The following is a 19252-nucleotide window of genomic DNA, read 5'->3' as shown; positions in this document are numbered from 1 at the left end:
CAAAAAAAAAAAGAGCTTTTAAAAAGGAAACTAGCTTTACTCCAATTCTCCACATTGTAATAGCTCTATATTTTAAATCATAGCACTTCTGTTACAGAGCATCTCTTAATGCGGTGAGAACGCTTGTGAGAGGTTTAAGAACAAATGTCTTTGGAAAAAATGTCATGTTCCTGGTTCTCAAAGGATTACTTGGAACTGAAACAACAGATTATCTGTGCAGTATGCTTCCCAGACATAGTCATGCTGAGGGTTCATTCGTATTTCTGTACCAGTTCTCACTGAAGTATTTCAGTTCTTTTCCCATGGTTCCAAGATTGTCTTGACGAAAGTTTGCCATCAACTGCATCTGAAGAAAGTATATTGAATTTTACATTATTTATGCAAGTTTACCTCTCTTGAATGAAATTACTACCTTTTTCTTTCATTTGTTACCAGCCAAAGTTTTATTTTTGGTCATTTAGTCAACTTTTCAAGGTTTTGGTTTTTTGTTTTTGTCTTTCACTATTTAACTTAACAGGCTAGCTAGATTTCCTGGCACTCTTTGTGTCTTATTAGTGTGCATTAGTCTTATTAGGACTTATAAGAGGTTTATGCCATTTTCTGGATTCTTCATTGCCATGCTCATTGGCCTATCAGTGCTTTAAAAGTAAAAAAGTAGAAAAGAGAAGAGAAAAATGTGACTAGTTCTTTTCAAGAAAGAAAAGAACCAGCTCTGGGGAGACCTTCTGCCGGCCTTCCAACACCTAAAGGGGGCCTACAGAAAAGCTGGGGAGGGACTCTTTGTCGGGGAGGGTAGTGACAGGACAAGGGGTAATGGCTTTAAACTAAAAGAGGGGAGGTTTAGATTAAATATAAGGAGGAAATTCATCGCTGTGAGGGTGATGAGGCACTGGCGCAGGTTGCCTAGAGAAGCCGTGGATGCCCCATCCCTGGAGGTGTCCAAGGCCAGGCTGGATGGGGCTTTGGGCAGCCTGGCCTGGTGGGAGGTGTCCCTGCCATGGCGGGGGGTTGGAACCAGATGATCTTTAAGGGCCCTTCCAACCCAAACCATTCTGTGATCCAAGTTTTCCTTTGCTCATATGCCAGTTTGTATTTGAGGTCTTCTCCTGTTTTCTGGAAGAAGTTTTTCTTGTAAATGCCTACCAGATGACTCATGTCTCAGATGACTTTCTTCTCTTTCCCAAGTGTAAGACTTCATTCAGTTTATCTCAAGAACTTTCTTTGTGCTGACCACATTAATAAAAATGTGATTTTCCTGTAGGCGCCTTCATGGAAACTTTGAAATCCCAGGGGAAGGAGCAGCTCTGCACTTGGGCAGGGAAAGCACTGGTCTTGAGGCCACGTTCAGCACACAAGCTCCATTTTATGTTGTGCTAGAACGCTGTATGATAGTGATTTTTTTTTTTTCCCTAAAGGTACAAGAATATTCAAGATCTTAGCAAGAAGCAATCTTTAAAAATAAAACAGCCCACTAACCTCTGGGATGTTTTTGTAACTAAAATATTTTTTAAAAATACAAGCTGATAATGCGTTTAATTTTGTTTTATTTTAAACAGTGCAGAGTTAAGCAATGTAAAATATTTTCAGAGCTGAAAGATGACATGATCTTGGAGAAATTGTCTTTTTGTTTTAACTGATGGTTGTATTTTTCCTTGGCTTCCAGGTTACACACCAGCTTTGGCCTGTGCACCCAATAAGGACGTTGCTGATTGCCTAGCTCTCATCCTGTCCACGATGATGCCTGTTTCATCAAGCAGCACATTGCCTTCCTTTACATTCAATACCATTAATCATTACACCAACACCTCAAAAACTGTCACCTTCGATTCCTTGCCAGTCATGAGAAGTGACCATAGCTCTTATTGTACTTTCAACAATATTGGCAGGGAGGATGGCTACCCCTATACAGAAGAAGACGAACTCAATGACTCTGATTCTGAGACCTATTGAACGCTTTATTTTGTAGGTCTGAAGAGTGAACCCTAAAGCTGGAAAGTCAGCAGACTTGGGCTTTTGAAAAAAAAAAAAAAAAAAAAAGCTGTCAGAATTTGAATACAAAAAGAAGACAGACCTTTGAGAAGATGTTTTTTATTGTGGTTGCATATAAAAAAAATCTGTGAGACTCTAGGAGGATTTTTAAGAGCATATTTTGCAGAAGAAGCATAAATTCTTGAATAAGTACTTGGAATCCATGGCAAAAAAAAATAAAATAAAGAATGTCAAAACTGTTTTATTTAACTATTCTACCATTCAGTTTTTGGTGCCAGGAGTAATTTCTGCAGACTAGGCACCCTACTTGATGTAAATGATCGACATTATTGTACAACACAAAGGATGCTAGATTTAAATATTGTCAATAAAACTAAAACCATTTTGAAGGCAATAAATGAGTTTGGTACAGTAGGCATTGTTTGTGCTGCAAATTGCCAAAGGACCAAATAACTTAAAGATTTTTTTTAATTAAATACCTTTTTTGTGAAAACTGGAATAGGTTCTTTGAGAAGTTGTTTTAACCTTAATCACTTCTGGGAAAGAAGCTTAGATTTGGTTTTAAGTATTGATTTATTTTTTTTATCATCTAAAAGCCTTCCGACACTATTAAATGTACCATGAAAGAAAGGAGATGTATTTTTAAGTTTTGTTTTCTTTTTCTTTTAGATGAAATGAAAATGAACTTGTCGTACTTTTATAATACTAAAATTAAACCAGCTAACAAGGTGAAGTCAGGGTGAAAAATGTACAGTGTAATAAACAAGGGAAGGGGTGGGAGATGTGGGAGGGAAGCAGTAATTGTTGCACAGTTTTAGATTTTTTAACTTTTGGGTTTTGGATTGAGATTTTTTTAATTTAAAATACGTGAGCAACTTGGAAACTATGAAACTGCATAAAAAATTGAAATGAAATGTCTTGACAACCCTGTTGTGACTGAGAGTTCTTTTCAACAATTTGTCCACTTCCTTATATCATAAAATTGTACGTAAGATTCAAGCTGTATGTCCCTATCACTTTTTTGTTTTTAAAGTCCTGGAGTTACGAGGGAGGGGGAGGGGAAGGTGAATTTAAAAGTATATTTCCCTATTAGCAAAAAGTACAATGTCTGGTCTGTGGGAAGAGCTGTGTATCTTTGTTGTGCTCCATTTAGAAAGTGAACGGCGGAAACAGGTCCCTGTAATGTAGTTCAGACTTGCCCGAAGATTTTTTTGCTTTTAATTTATAACAGACTACTGTGGTTTTTTAATTGCCTGAAAAATGAAGAACTGACATAAGTAAGCTAAAGTTTCATCTGTTAAATATGAATATTTACTTTATTGGGCTCTGCTTTAACTATAACTGTTACTTTTCAAGTGAAATTGCTTATGTACATGCAAGAAACACTTGCATGTCCTGGTAAAGTACAAATAAATTACTACAAACTGATTCCAATTTCCTTTTTATCCTTTTTGTATTGTGAAACTGGAAATCTTTATGATATTGTAAATTATCAGCTGGTTTTCTGAACATAGTGTGGAAACATGGGACAATATTTTGATCTATTTGATAATTTTGTGGGTTTTTTTGAAGAATTAATGAGCATGTACATAGAAATAGTGACTGCTTGAATACTGTATTTACCTGCACTCTTTCAGTACTTCAAGATTCCTGTATATTTTGCGGAGTATAATAAAACCCAAATGTGAGTTCTACTAATGAATAATTTATTTGTATCTATTAAGCATTAATGGCAGAGTCTCTTTTGTTAAACTGTTAGAGTTTGTACAATCTACTTTACAAAGGCTTTGTAATTCTGAAGTGAAGGTGAGCCATTTGAATTTAAAGTAATCGTAAATGTTAAATTAATTTTTTCCACTAAGCTTCCTTTTAAGTATTACTTTTCACCGTTTGTGCCTGCGTTCATTGTTTATATACCCAGTATGTTTGTCTTTGAACAGAATTAGATGACTTCAGGGAGATCGTGATTTCTCTTTTCTTCCCTCTGAACCTCTCAAAGTGCAGGGCTACGTGGGAGTGATGTACACGCCTCAGCCAAGATACTCAGAAGATCCGTGTTAGCCTGCCTTGAGATTCACTGCATCTATTTAAACACCAAGGTGGAAACAGCATGGATCCATTTCTCCTCATATTCTTGTGGAAAATCAGAATGCCAAGTTGCATCCGTGTTATTTGAAAGGTAACTATCGAATATTTCTGTTAATGAAGCTGTCCAATTTTGGTTGTTCCAAACAAACTGTGTGATGATGTTAATAGGCTTTTATTATCCGGGCTTGACTTTTATTTGACTTTAAGATGACCCATTGTCTCAGCGTGTGGTGTCTGCTGCCATAGGACAGTTTATAGGAAGGATGCTCCTACCTTACTTGAAATGTTAGCAAGGGAGCAGAAACAGAACTAGTCATGTCTGCCGTGTGCCTGGATGACTGAAAAACTTGGAAGGTGTTGACTTGAAAGTTAGGTTCAAATATGGAATACAGACAAATGGAGAAAATAATGCTGTTAAACACCTGTATGTCAATCAGAAATGAAGCCTCCTATAATTCATTACTCCTCACATCTTGAGGAAGAAAACTGTTTTTCCGCCACATTAAATTACCTTATTTTTAAGTTAAAAAGTTCTGTGAACTTCATAGGGTTAAAGATGTCTGACTTGCGTTACAAACCACTAACTCCATGTAGGGATTCAGAGCTGCATGTATCTCATTAGAATTCATCCAGCGAACCTGTGGATTTCAATTTGCCTTTGGTTGTTCCGTGCTGCTGGTATAGGTTGGACAGTAACTGAGTAACTGTGCCTTGTAAGTGATAATTGGGACTATTACTAGAATACGGTCTTATTCCAGAAATGGAACAAAGTTTGTTTAAAGAACATGTTTCCCTTGTTTCAGGCTACTTCATTAATGAGAAGTCAACAAACAGAAGGTGCCTTGTTGCTGAAAAAAAAATAGTGCTGTCTGTAGTCAGAATGGCTGTTTTTCTGTTTGTGTTCATACCTGAATGGAGGCCTGTTTACTTCCAGGAAATGATGCTGGATCCCGCGTCCTTCAAAATAAGTACTACTTTTGTTGTTGTTCTTCTACAGATTAATAGGACATCATTACTGTTACAACCTTCATCCAAACAACCTCTTGGATTTTCACCAAGAGAGGGCAGGGAGGCTTGGCTGGACTGCTGAAGCAAAGTATTAGAATAAAGGAAACCCTTTTTATGCTGGAAAAAAAAAAATAAAAAAAAAATAAACAATGAATGGACTTAGGAATGACAACAACAAGCTTGGATCAGCTTTTTGTGTTCTCTAACTTATTTGAAATTCTATAGACTTTTCAGTTCTCAGGATAAATGTTCTGCAGGAGAAAATGCCAAGTTAGCACAGAACCCACCAGGCTGTGCTGTTACTTTTAGAGTGTACTGTGGTCATGTAAATGCTTGATGCTGTTACAAAGAAGAATCCAGTCAAATTTATTTATTGATTTTTCTTCCAGGCATGTAATCAAAAAATATTTTTTCTTATAATATTGTATAAAGTCTTGTCTCCTACTTCATGTTTCTTGCTACTACTTATTGCTTCTCCAGCACCAAATCTCTCCAAAACAATCATATAAATATATTTGGAAAAATCAGAGCTTAGAAATATGCATGTTTTAAAAGTTGGATCTTCTTTTTTCTGGTCATACAGTTTCTACCTTAAAATTCTGACTTAAATTGTCAACCAACCCACAGAATTAAAAATGGTTTAAAAAAAAAAAAAAAAAGTAATCATTTAAAAATGAACAACTTCTAAGTTGTTCCAGTTAACATCTGAATAATGGGTGCTAAAGATCCCAAAGCTCTTACCTGTATGTCAGATGTCTAAAACAGAGCAGGAGATAACGTTTATGGATTCTTTGACGCCATGGTTCTGTTTTGAGAGGAATTGTCCTTCCTGTCTTGCCTAGAGATTCTGCCTATTTGAAAGCAACAAATACTGCAATAATCCAAATAACTTACTCTATTTATATTCTAGTTTCAGAGAGCAAGAGCGTTCATTAGAATCAGTTGGTTTGAAATAATACTAGTGTTGTTCTGGTAGTTGAGCTTCTTTATTTAAAGAAAAAAATGTTTGTAGTGAGCTTTCTGTTAATCATGTAATAACTGGGTGAGCGGATAAGCCTATAAAAAGATTGTAAGTGAATACCGTACAGTACTGTCCAAAGGATTGTTGTCTTTGTTGTCTTAGTTTTGAGAAGTTCTATCACATGGATAAACAGAACGTTTTTAATAGCACCAGATGTCCGTGGCACTTACACTCCCTAATTCTGTCTGTGGGTCAGCGAGGTTCACGTCTTAAAAGCAGAAACCTAAATAAAAAGGCTAAGTGTTCAGGGAAGCAGCAGTTCTGCAGAAGAACTGGAGGACATGCTCTTTGCTCAGAGAGCACACAGCAGCAGCGAGGGAGGTCCCTGGGCTTCCCCGGCTGCAGCAGGAGGAGCTGGGGGACAGCTCTCGTCGCTTCCCACCACTGCTCTGTGACTGCTGATGGTACTCAGCCACTTTCCAACAGAAAGGCCACAGTGCTTTTGGTTTAAAAGCGTTGATTTGAGATAGTAATAATCCCCGATTGATCCTGACTGGATTTGGAATAATAACCTTGGAGAAAAAGGGCCTTTATTGTGTCCTAACAAGTAGTTAAAACTTTTAACACCACCTCCCTAAGTCCAGATTTAAACTCAGCAAAGTACATATTTTAATATCAGGGGAAAAAAGCAAGTATTTAATTTCTTGAAGTTGGTCCAGCAAATTTATATAAATCCTTAAATCAGAGATTGACTGGTAATTATAGCCTCTTATGGTAATCTCCCAATGGTTTGGGATGAATTTCTCATAATCCTTTAATACGGTGGAAGAGTTGATAGGACTTGAAGAAACTTTTTTTCAGATTAGGGTTAAAAACCTTTATTTATAAATCTGTAGCTGTGACTATATAAAATGGACAAGAATTTGTGAAACACGGGTCTGTCTCCTTTACAGACCGAAACCAGAGATGTCAAATGGAAAGAGATGTAACATAGGTCTCCTGATTTCTATTTGTTCAAGCTCATAGCTTTAGCTTTATTTTTCTGTAGTCCTTTTCTCACTACAACATCTCAATATTCTGAAGACTCAAATTCAAGGAAGTATGCATTTATTTGAAATGGCAAAAGTGGTTATTCTTAAAATGTCATCGTGCATGGACATGTACAATCCTACACCCAGGCTGCTAGTATGATCCCTGTATCCTTACCTGCCTACTGAAAGAAAACTTTATGAAATTTCAGCCTAGGAAAGAGCATTTCTGTCAGTTGTTCAGTCACCCAAAACCCACTAAAATGCATTGGTTCCCTTTCCCTGGGGAAGACAAGTTTCAGCCATGAGTAAAATTTTCAAGCAGTGGTGTTTTTTTTTCCCTCTGTCTCTCCAACTCATCTCTGACCTAACACTCCTTATGGGGGAAGAAGATGAATGTCGCTACTTTCAGGACTTGAAGCTTCTTTGCAATTCTTTGCAACCTGGCATCCCAATCTCTTAGCACTGATGTTTGTCTTCCAATGAAGCAGTATCTAAATTGGCTGTGCTTCTGTAACGCCTTGTGTCGCTGTGCATCATGATATACTGAGCTCCTACGTTCCAGGCGGCATTTTAAAATTTAGCAATTTTCCAGCTGAGGTAGGGAAAGGAATCTTGCAGTATTTCATCATGTAACTGTAAACGTAGTTGAATAATATGGAACCTAAAGAGCCTTTCAAGCTGTCTCACCATTGTTAGTGTCATTAAATATTTAAAACCACCTTATATTCGCTTATGCATTAAAATTGCAATAGAAGCAACCAGAAATTTTGCTATTCAGTTTCACAGCAGAACAAAACAAACCCCCATTTCCAAGCCTTTTCAATGACAGGTGCTCAGGTTTTCTTCTCGGTGTCTCCGGGAGTTGATTTGGTTCAGAAAATTTAAGACACGGCTTTTTGTTTTCAGGAGTGGTGTTTTGTTTTTTTGTTTTAATATGCATAAATGAAGGAAGAGGGTAGTTCTTCTTTCTAGCCACTGTGTGTGCCAGTAGTGTTGATTAACCATTGTTTAGATTCTGTAAGAGTTTTGAAAATGTCCTTCATTGGGTTCTTTTATTCAGTTTAGCTTCTCTCTCTGAAGCAGCCAAAGAAGGTGGTCAGTTTCCTGTGGTCCTCCTTCTGGGATTTCCGAGCTGCCAGGCTGTTAATTAAATCCCTGATGCTGCAGGACAGGCCACAGCCGGGGCAAGGCTGTGCCGTGCCTCATGAAGGTGGTGGCGTCCTCAGTTCCTTGTTGGCTGCAGGAGGCTCTTGAAGCTCTCACTTCAGTCTGTCCATTTCACCTGTGAAGATTTGCTTGTGCCCCGCATGTGTTGTAAAGGCGTTTGTTCTCAGCAGCTTGTCCTGGTCCCTTACCAGTTTCTGAGCCTGTTCATGTGCCTCTCAGTAACTTATCTCTGAAGTCCTGATTGTCAAATATTCCTTTGGTGTTTCTCCTGGCCATTTCTCTTGCTGTGCTCAGTGTCCCCACAGCCGCCTGTGTAACTCACTGGGGATTTGAATCCCAAAGCAGCAGCTCCCTTATGAAGAAAGCCCAGCACCTCTGACCTGAATGCTGATGCCCCTAGCAGCACAGGGCTTTTCTAGTCGTCTTCCCCTTCCCCATGGGCAGCACCAAGACCATTTAGAGATAGGGTCCCCTGCTGTCCTTCTCAGACAGGGTGTTCCTTTGGTCTCGGTACGGATTTCTTCCAAACCCTGACTGCATTTACCTCAGCAGTGTGATTTATAGCTGTTGGCAACTCAAGCTGTGCTTCCTGTATGTCGGAAGATCCTTGTTTTCTGGGTGGGTTGGTTGGTTGTGCTCAGAGACGGAAGCTGCTCAGGAAGCTTTAATAAAGCTGTTTTATGCCCATTGAGGAGAGATGCTGAAGGTCTGGGTTACGGTGCGTAACGAGTCTGCCTGCGTGAGCTTCAGCCTTGCTAAAGGCTTCCCATGACCTCAGTCAATGGCATTTAGCCTCACACCCTAAGATCACGGGGCTGTTGAAGCATGGAGCTGCATTGGGATTGCTGTCTTAGTGCAGACGTTCAGGACACACTCAGCGCTGTTATGAGCGTGGTGGGTTACTGCTCAGCCACCCGGTTTTGGAGTGGATGCATCTGTTGTTGCTCGAAGGTCAGCAGGTCAAGGTTCCTTGATGGTAATTTTTTGCGTAGTACTGTCTGGTCGGCTTTTTCCACAGTAGTTAAAGGCTGCATTTTGGGGGGTGAAGGGGACAAGGTATGAAAACACACCCTAGAACTTAAGCTGTCCTCTTCAAGGAAAGAACAGAGCAATGTGCCCTATGCAAACTGTTAGGCCAGAATGTCTGTTTTCTAATAGCTGTGATGTACTCAAAGTTAGAAGAGCTCCGTGGAACATGTTTTTCAAATATCTCTCAGATAATTGCCCTTTTTTTTTTTCCCCCTTAAGCATAGCAAATATGTAATGCAGCTTACTTATTTATTGTAACAACTGCTTTGGAACTAAATATGAAAGAGTACTTAGCACAAAAGAATGCGTGGTTTTCAACCCACGAAGCGGGGTGGGGAGGCCAGTCCTGGTGGCTGAAGTTCTCTGGTCATTCATCCTTTCTTTCCTTTGGATGTGATCACTGTGGGACTACAACCCGATCACTCGGTAAACACCACAAATGCTCTTCTGTGCTATTCTGCGTGTTCTGACATTTGTGCAGCTTTCAGCAGGAGCACCACTATGGGTTTAAAACAATTAATGATTTGTAACAACCCTGTGGTCTGTGTGGCAGGGAGCTACTTTTACGTGAGCAAATTTATCTCTAATGAGATACAGGAACTCCCCTCCCCATACTTCTGCCAAACAAATGCTGCAGGATAAACAGACTTGTCTTGCTGTATCAAAGCAGTGTGACCAGGTCCTGGCTCAGAGTAATGTAGGTTGGAGAAGGGAAGTCCGATAGAACAGAAGATTGTAAATATTTATATAATCATTTTGCATAAATACTTGAGATACTTTGAGGTAGGAAATTAGCGATCTCATGAATATTATGCTTTTTGAAACCACAACATGAATTTGTTCAAAGCAGGAGATTGAGTAACTTTCAGTGTATGTACTTGTTGCCAAAGTGGTTTGAGTTTGAAGACATCTCGGAGCTGCCTCAGACAACCCCACCTGAGAATCTCATCTCTCCCCTTCACGCTGTACTCCTCTCAGCAACCAGAACAGCAGATTCAGTGCCTGGAACACGAGGACTCACCAAAGGAATGACCGTGTTTATTGTTGTTTACTTAACAGCTGTTACACAGATTATAACAGCCAATGAGACCACGAGAAGTTGGAATTCTTGAGAAGAAATTACTTTCTCTGAATTTAAACCCAAATTAATATCCTTTGAATATTCTCTTCCTAACGTCTTCACTGCGGTAGAAGAGTTTGTCACTGCAGTACAGTATTTATAGCACCTAATCTCATTATTGCTCTGGAAAGAAGGGTGTGTTTTACTCATCTAGCAGCAGGAACCTGCCATCTGGCACACAATTTATGTAAAAACCTTACTGTCCCACAATTCATTATGTGCTTTTCACAGCTTATTGAATGAGTTTATGAACAATGCGTAAGATGTCTCAAGTCAAAACAGGCTTGAAATGACCTCTCTTTTACACAGGGACAGTTACGGTACTACAGTAGTACATAACCTGAGCAATGAACAGCAACAACTGTTTTCTCTAAACACAATTCTTTGCAGAGGAGGGTGGAAAGTATGTCTTAACGAAGTCTGGTGTTTCACAGTCAGTTGATATACTCTTCCCCAGCCGAGCTGTTCCATAGATGTTTAAAGCAGTACTGTTCAGTTATTCTTTATATAGGAAAAGTTACAGAGGTTGCTGCAGACAACCAAGTGGCCGGTCAATGGTAATCATTTCAGCTGGGGTTGATACTAAGAAAAAAAATCCTTGCGCCCTAACCAGAAATCAGAACTTCACCATATACAAGCTATATTTTCATGCATGTCATGCATGGTATTTGCATCGTCAACTCTGTTCCCTATTTTTCTTCCTTTTGTAGTGGTTTTCCGTTCCATTTATTTCCATAACCCTAGCCAGGACCCAAGAAAAACAAAAGATTAAATTTAAAGGGGTAAATTCAGTTCAAATGAGAGATTATTTTCCCAGTATAAAACATCTCAACACATTATAACAAGCCGTCATAGTTGCAAGGCAGTTTGTTTACTTCTGGAATGACACGAGCTTCCAAGGTACAGACCGTGGTTTATAGCCTCTTAGATTAATTGCTTTGGTTATCGTTTCAAATGGGGAATGTAATTGGCCGGTCGTGTAACAAACATACCTGAAGATCTTGGAAGTACAGATAGTCAACAGTTCTTGTTAAGGTACACGCTCTGAAAATGTAAGCAGTTTTCTGATTCAGACAAATATCTATGCTAGTCCTTTTCATACCACCTCCCATACAGAGCAGCAGTCAGTAAGCCAGATGATGTTCTATTTTTGCTCATGAAATAGTGGTGGTTTTTCCAGCCCATGTGATCCGCAAAGTCCAAGGTAATGCCAGATGTCAGCAGTAAAGGGAAGATATATGGAGTACTCATATTTCCCCATAGCTGGAAATCTATCAAGGCAGAGGCATCCGTAACCTCCTGCCCGCAAGTACTAAAGCTGAGACCACCACACTTTACTAGGGCACAGGCCTGGACATAGTATGTGCCGTGCACCGTATGGAGCCCATCAAAAACTCCCAAAGCATATAATTCATCTGTTAAAACAGCTCTTTTATAATTTAAGTAACAACAGAGGGTGTTGGAACAAACCTGGAGCTCTCCTTTTTCGCCCCAGACAGGAACAAAAGTGAAGTTGTCATACATCATTTCTGCATAGAACTGGGGAGGTAACTGTTCCATTCCTTTTTCTAATACTCTAGCAGGGGTCTCCTGCCCTTCATTAAAGCAAACTTGATCATCCATTGAGGTACTTGTAAAAGTCTTGCACGACTGATGTAAGTTCTCTCCGAATCTTTCGTTACTCTCTAAACTGGTTCTGTAATCAGCGGTAATCACAGGAATTTCTGCGACTATGAGCTTGCCACCGTAGCTTTCCATGTTGTGGTAGATGAACGACTTGACTGGAGTGTATATGCCGCTCCCTGTCATGCCCAAGGTAGGGTGGTGGATATTAGCTGCTAAAATGTTGATGTTGAAAGCTGTTGCAAAAGCTTGTTGAAACTCTACAGCAGACAGGAGCGGGAGCTGGTTCATCCAGGCAGTGGGATACACAACTTGCTTTACGTTGTACTGTCTGATTAGCTTCACTGCAGGCTCAAAGAAGAGTATATCAAAGCAAGTGAACATACCAAACTTGCCAGCAAAAGGGGTCTCAAAGAGCGTATAGTCAGGCTCTGGAGGGGCATCAAAAGCATATTCAAAATACAGATTGTGCTTGCGGTAGGTGGCTACCAGCATACCGGCATCGTTGAATGCCACGTTGGTATTGAACTGGTATCTGCCATCAGGCGGGCAGTGAGGATCAGTGTGCGCACAGGGCTGCTTGGTCCCTAGGTTTGCCACGAGGAATATTTTGTTGTTCAATGCCATGCAGCTCAGACGCTGCAGAACCTGGAGAAACAGGATATGGGGGGATAAGTTTTATTTCAGCAACGATAACATTTCATACTGTCCAAATTGTTCAATTTCTAGTCAAAATCCATACGTTTGAACTTATCTGTAAAATTTACATACAGTGATAATGTTATGATGGAAGCTGTTGGAACCCATTACTTTCTAGACCAAAAACTATTTCAGATACTAATTTCAAAATGGCTTTGAAAAAAAAATATCTGTCTTTTATTTCCTGAGAAGTAAAAAAAAAATATATATATAATAATACTCTACTTCAAGGGCTTGCTGGTACACCAGTGGCCTTAAACCACCATAACAGATCTACATTTACCTTTAGAAAGACAAACTTCTACTTATGATCATTTGCAGCTGCAATCTTTTGTTACTTCAACTACTTTTAGAGTTTTTGCCCTAAATTAAAAAAAAAAAAAAAAAAAAAAAAGAAAGAAAAAAGTGATTACTACCTGCAACTTACAGAAGCAGAGAGATAATCAGATTTTACTTAGTTTTAGAAAAGAAACACTGAAAATGAGACTGCAGTACTACCAGGATGGTTCTTCCAACCCAGAGAAAGCTGCACATTAACTGCTGTTCATTTTCTGTGTGGGTAGGACCGCACAGTATGATGCGGCACGGTGCAGATATATCTGAAGCTAAATCTGAGCAAGCACAAATAAACCAGTAGAACTTGAATCATGTTCGTAGGGCTGACCCCCAAAGTGAATAACGCTGCTGAGAAGGCATATGTATTGCTCAGGCAGAACACAGTTTACTGGCTTCTGAGGCACAGGCCTCCTAGGATTTCTCTGCACTGCACCATGCCACCCAGATATATTGGCCACCTTAAATCAGATTATGTAGATATTTTTTGATAGCTTTGTAGGTTATGATGGGGTATCACTGTAATTTAAAGTTATGCATTAATATAAAACATATCTTCAAAACACTTTCTGTAGTTCTGCTGAAATGAGAAGCTGTGCATTAGCAAGAGTGCTGACATGCAAGTAGCAAAATGGGTGGGAATTTAAACATCCTGCTTGTTTTGTCTGTTTGGCATATTTAAAGACAGTAGATAAAGGTATATCATCATAAAACACCATTTAAAATTTATTTTTAAAAATCTTTTCATTCTGTGTCTTCAAGCTTGCCCTGGCTAAGTGCAGTTCTGGAAGTCTTTGGGTTTTATTGCAAACTCCAAATAGGATCTGAATATCAAACTAAATTTTAGCTTGCTTGCTTGCACATGGTTATTGGTAATAAAGATTCATAAGTCAAGGTAGGTCACCATTTATAACTGTGATTCCTGTTTGCACAGGAATTCTGCTTAGTAGACACATGAACAATTATAGTATTAACTACTGTAACATTAGAGAAATAAATAGTTTGTATTACTAAGTATAGCATAATTTTTAACATTAGGTCCAGAAGAGTAAATGAAAATACTATTTTTGTAAGTTGCAGGTTACCTCCTCTGTAATCACACTCCCTCTGTGTTAAGTTGTGACTTCTATTGCATTTCAGCAGGTCCAGCCCTGTTACTTTTGCAATTTTACAGCAAATCAATGAGTCAGAATGTTCTCAAATCATTACATCCAGGGAAAGCTCAGACTATTAAGACTGAGTAACAAGAATGTATCAGAAGTGATGATACTGTAATGTTGTTTTATTAAAACAGTGTTGTTCAAAATGAAATCCCAAACCACTAGCAATATATCTTACTACCATTCCGTAGGCTGGGAAGCAGGAGCTTAGAAGCCCAGAAGGCTCATAAACAAGCTAATCTTTCTTCTGTGTATCTAAAATCCTCCTCCGCTAAGAATTAAACCAGCATCAACAGAGTCCATGAAAGCAGAATCTGATACTGTGAGTTATTACACTTCTTGCTTACTTCCCTAAGCAAAACTAGAGGTAGTTATGCACTTGGAGAATGAATCTAGCATTTAGTTACTCCGCTTCTCTGCAGAAAACATTCCTACAATTACCTCCGTGTCATTGAACAAATACATCTCTCTGCATGGATTCCATTTCACAGCATGTGAATGTGGAACAAAATCTAAGTAAGGATAAATGGATCTTCTGGTGAAGTTGAAGCCATGGATTCCATCTTCAGGAAAAACGATGATCTGTGCCCCCTGTATATAAAACAAAGGCATGTTTTGGAGGGATAGCAAAATCAGCCTAAATGTGAAATGAAAAAAAGGGAATATATTGGTGAAGGAGAGCTAAAGAAAGTTGAGGATAATCCAAGTTTGGTTTGATTTGAATGTAGTTTGAAGGTATCTTTTCTTTAACAGCATGGTAGGTGTAACTGTGTATATATAAAAATATATATATTTAACCTAAGTCATAACTTTAGCTCGAGAAATAACTTGACATTATTTTAAGGGTGTGTTAGTAAGAGCAGACTTCTCTGAATTCTTACCAGAAATATTCTCCCTTCGCATGAGTCACAAGAACAACATCATTCAGGTTAAAGATTAATAATGTTAAAATTTGTCTTAACTTTGTTTTCAGAACGATGTCAGTTGTGGATGAAGTCTATCAAAGGTGCAGTATCTGCATCAGACATACCATAACTGTGTCAAAGGAGCAGCATCACTTGAGTCCTGTCCTACTGGAATCCTACCTGAAAACAAACAATCCAGGCAGGATTGTTTTCAGAAACAGCATGACAAGACTAGGTTGGCACTACCTAAAACTTACAGATATCTGTTCTTATAAAAAATGGTTGATTCCTCTTACGTCAGACCTAGCATCAGTCACTCAAATCCCCATGTCTTCTGAAAAGTCACTTCAAATGTGTTGTGTGTGCTATTGCTTTGGGATAATTTATGGTAGTTTGGATGCAGTACTGCATAAAAATAGCTATTATGCTTTCAGGACTGTGGGGCCCAGGAACCTGACCTTCTCAAAAACAAACAAACAGGGAAAAAAAACAAACAAACAAACAAAAAAAACACCCCACCAACTTCTTAAATTATATAAAAACGTTAATTCTGTTCCAAAACAACAGCTTTGTGTAACCTGCAAATCACTTCTTCTCTGCATAGGAACAATAAGGCCTGCTTCCTCTGACTAGAAGCAGCTTTGAGTTTTCTTGGGGAGGAAGGGAAAGGAGGCGTGCATAACAAGTGCCAGAAATACAAGCCTTTCTCTTCTGAATATATTTAGAAAGGACTGTTCCATGGACGGTAGGAGAAAGGAATGGAAAACTTTACTTCCACAAAACTGTTAATGGTGGAACATTCATTTCCAAAGTATTAAACTTCTTTGGTGTTTAGAAACATTCAGGAATTTCCATTGAGAGCACTGGAATAAAATCAAAGCCAGAGACGTAAAACGATCTTTCAATAAAAACATTCCATTGAAGAAAACAGAAAGGAGGCAGGTATTCAGACCGAAATAGAAAAATAATTTCCCTACACTAAATAACTATAGGCATGTTTTTCCAGGCTTGGAATACCTCAAGTCAGGCAAGCTGCTAATTGGCCTGACTTTTTCCTGAGCGGCTGGCAGGTCAGAATGTCTGAAAAAAACAGACCATACTTATGTATATAAATATGGCTGCAGTTGCCTGGGAACACAAATGTGCAAGATTATCCTCAAATAGCACTTACTCTATATATACATAGGGCACACGCAACCGCTCCTAAGCCGTGGCATACCTGCCTTGCAGCAGCCACGACTTGCTGCTCGTAGATGTCCAGGTTTCTGCCCATGAGCTGCAGCGCCGAGCGGCGATCAACGAGGGCGGTGGGGTCAGGGCTCAGTATGGACTCGTGTTCATACACAGCGGCGATGTAACGCGCCTCCTCAACTCTTCCTGAGACAACTTGAGAGCAGAAAAAGCAGACGGACAGCTTCCAGCACAGATCCGCCATGTCGTAGGCCGTAAATCTAGAGGGGAGAAAACAGCTGGGTGGGGGGCCTCGAATAACAACTCACGCCAGGAATTTCAGATTAAACATGGCCTGTAACTGAGACTCTGAGCAGTGGTTCAACTGAGTGTGGTCTTTTAAACTCCCAAATGTACATGTGTATATTGTTTCTAAAACTTCAGTCAAAGTACCTTGGTGTTTTGATGGCCTGTTCTCTTTAAAAGCATTTTTGCTAGGTACAGAGTTGCACTGATCTCTTTGCTTGATCTCCCTTTACAGTTAACTTCCTCATCCATTTATAGATTATCATACCACATATCAAAACATCTCTGGGCAACGTTAAAAGCAGATCACAAACATGCGGTTTCTCCCCCATTTGGTGATAATGGCGATTTGCAAGCAGCAATTCTTAAAATTATTTGGACACTATGTTTAGTAGACAAGTAGCAACACAACATTTTATCAGTACTAACAGGTAATTGCAAAAAAAAATCATTGAAATTTTTGCATTTATCTATTTTTCCATCTCCTCATGGATTCTGAATTTTCACTTGATTCCAACTCTGCACGTGTAATAAACAGACTAATTTGTTTCTTATAATGAGGCTTTTTTCAAGTTTTACAGAAATGTTGAGTGCAACTCAGATCCACATTCCTCCTGTGCAGTGCAGATAGGTAACAAATGCTTTCACAAGAATGACAACAAAGCAAAAATCCCAACAAAATGCAAAAAAACTTGCATTACTGAGCTTTTCTTAGATTTACTTCTTTCCAATCTTCTTCAATCTCCATGACCTCAATAGTAGCATTGAAAGGCAGTGGAACAGAACATGTTTACTGTATTTTCTCAGTGGAGAAATCCCTTTATGCTCCTACTTTTGAGGCTGTGCAGCAGAAATAAATGATTTGGAATCTGGAAGGCTGGGACACCCTCTCTAATGTGGGCTCCCTACGTAGCTTTTTTTGACTTCCCAAGTTGGTAACACCCTATACTTACAGAGAACATGGTCAATGACTGTGCAATACTTATGAAATACTACAGAAACACCATGCTCTCCAGAATTTGAGCAATAAATATACAATGTGAGATTTCTGTCTGTCACCCCTGTGTTACTAGCATTAAGAAATAAATGCTGAATGTCAGTGAAGATGAAAGAGCACAAAGGAGAGATGTGCTGATGCTAGGTATTGATGGCCCCCAGTCTTCAAGTTCAGTTATTGACTTTGTAAGCTCCAACTTTGTCCTGTGCAGTGGCCAGCTTTGCAAATGAAATCTGATCAGAATTCAATACCAAGGTGCAAATGAAGATATAAAGCAGTAGCAGACGGACAGAAAAGGGAGAAGAGGTGGGAAGCCTCGCACTGAAGCCACTGAAAATAAACACACTGGAGCACTTCACTGACAAAACCCTTTTCTATTTCTGTCATCCCTTCAGAGCCAAAACGCCTATTTAGGACAGGAATGGGTTCTCGTCAGCCATTCCTTAACAAAGTTGTCAACAAGGATGTAATTAGAATTCTTTGCTACTAGCAATGGAAAACTTACAGAGTTTGAGATCACAGGATGAAACTGCTATGCATCAGAAAAACAGCCTTTTTGTCTTATAAGCCAAACATAGCAACATACAAAATGAACAGGGCATCTAAAAGAGGAAGGGACTCACTATCTCAAATGTTTCAGACCGGCAGAAAATAAACCGTGGCTAAAAAGTGAGAATTTTCCAAGCCTATCAGTAAAATACATCATTTTGTCGTTGCCCTTCCTCTTTTAGATGCACGAGAGTTTTAGCAGCGAACATCTGACTACACAAGCTCATCCATCTGAACCTGTGACAACCGAAACAATTCAGTAACTGAAGTAATTCCCCTGAGTCCTTTCCCCTGGCTGAGATTACCGCTAGTTCCACGCGCAATGGCTGAGTGCTGGTGAGTGCTCCCTAATGCCCTTTTTGACAGCTTCGACAACAGAAATGTGGTAGCTAATGCAGTGCTTCTAACAGGGAGAGCTGTGACAAGCTTCAGGGCTGGGCTTGGGGACCGTAACCTTTTCAGCCAAAAGTAGGACACCGTCAGGGTTTACTCATTCCTTAGGCCGTGAGGCTCCAAATAAGTCTCAGCTACGTTCTCTCTCTCTCTCTTTTATTTTCCCTACCCCTAATGGCGAGGGCAATCTAATAAATCCTTTCCCTGAAGAGAAGGTAACATGTTTAGGGTCTACAGAGCTGTCAGCTCACCTACATGTAAGCCCCAGCTTTAAAAGAAATTTTCATAAATGGAAAGGCTTTATAACCTAACCTCTCGTCCTGTCCCTTTCCTGTGGTTTTTGTGGTCTCTTGCCTGGCACCTACGCTTCGGTGTGACCGCCTCACAAAGCCAAAGGTGTTTCCCAGCGGTGAAACGCAGCACACGGAGAGAAAAGCAATGCGAATGCTGCTTCTTAGCACCAGTCTACTCCGCAGAACCCAACAGACTGTACAAAGCAGAAGCTCCAGGCCCCCTCAGATGGCTGTTAAGCTCCATCAGCAGCACAGCTGCTCTCTCCACAGGGCGTTTTACCCACAACTTACGCGGCGCCGCTGCCACTCGCAGGACACGCAACCAGCGCGGAAACAACCTGCGAACACAACCAGACCCCAATTACATTTTATTTCTCCTCCGCCCACCCCTCCCGCCCGCCGACTGTGCGGGCAGCGCCGCCTCCCACCGT

General features: G+C 39.8%; 2 protein-coding genes across 5 annotated transcripts in view; one reads left to right on the top strand and one right to left on the bottom strand.

Annotated features, from left to right (window-relative positions):
* The window catches only part of ANKRD28 (ankyrin repeat domain 28), a gene marked incomplete at its 3' end in the record, with an annotated part of 114897 nt that extends 112147 nt beyond the window's left edge, over positions 1–2750 (top strand). For all 4 annotated transcript variants that reach the window (XM_084282232.1, XM_084282234.1, XM_084282233.1 and 1 more), the window contains one exon: positions 1664–2750. In XM_084282232.1, the coding sequence (XP_084138358.1) occupies positions 1664–1950 (287 nt within the window). The remainder of the gene's footprint in view (positions 1–1663) is intronic.
* Positions 2751–10385: 7635 nt separating this feature from the next.
* Positions 10386–19177, bottom strand: BTD (biotinidase). Its single transcript, XM_084282718.1, has 4 exons — positions 19113–19177; positions 16333–16564; positions 14650–14799; positions 10386–12664 (listed from the first exon to the last, which is right to left on the bottom strand). Exons 2-4 carry the CDS (start codon positions 16546–16548, stop codon positions 11480–11482), a joined length of 1551 nt encoding a protein of 516 aa, XP_084138844.1. The 5' UTR covers positions 16549–16564; positions 19113–19177; the 3' UTR covers positions 10386–11479.
* Positions 19178–19252: the final 75 nt, after the last annotated feature.

This window comes from Netta rufina (genome assembly GCF_964035555.1).
Source record: "Netta rufina genome assembly, chromosome: 2".
NCBI classification, from domain to species: domain Eukaryota; kingdom Metazoa; phylum Chordata; class Aves; order Anseriformes; family Anatidae; genus Netta; species Netta rufina.
The sequence above is the reverse complement of the archived record's forward strand: the minus strand, read 5'-3'. Positions and strand labels throughout refer to the sequence as shown.

Excerpts from the sequence above, each read along its gene's own strand:
- BTD (XM_084282718.1), bottom strand. The coding sequence starts at position 16,548 with ATGGCGGATCTGTGCTGGAAGCTGTCCGTCTGCTTTTTCTGCTCTCAA. Across the intron at positions 14,800-16,332 it reads TCGTGGCTGCTGCAAGGCAG|GGGGCACAGATCATCGTTTT; the intron begins GTATGCCACGGC and ends TTTTATATACAG. Across the intron at positions 12,665-14,649 it reads ATTTGTTCAATGACACGGAG|GTTCTGCAGCGTCTGAGCTG; the intron begins GTAATTGTAGGA and ends CTGTTTCTCCAG.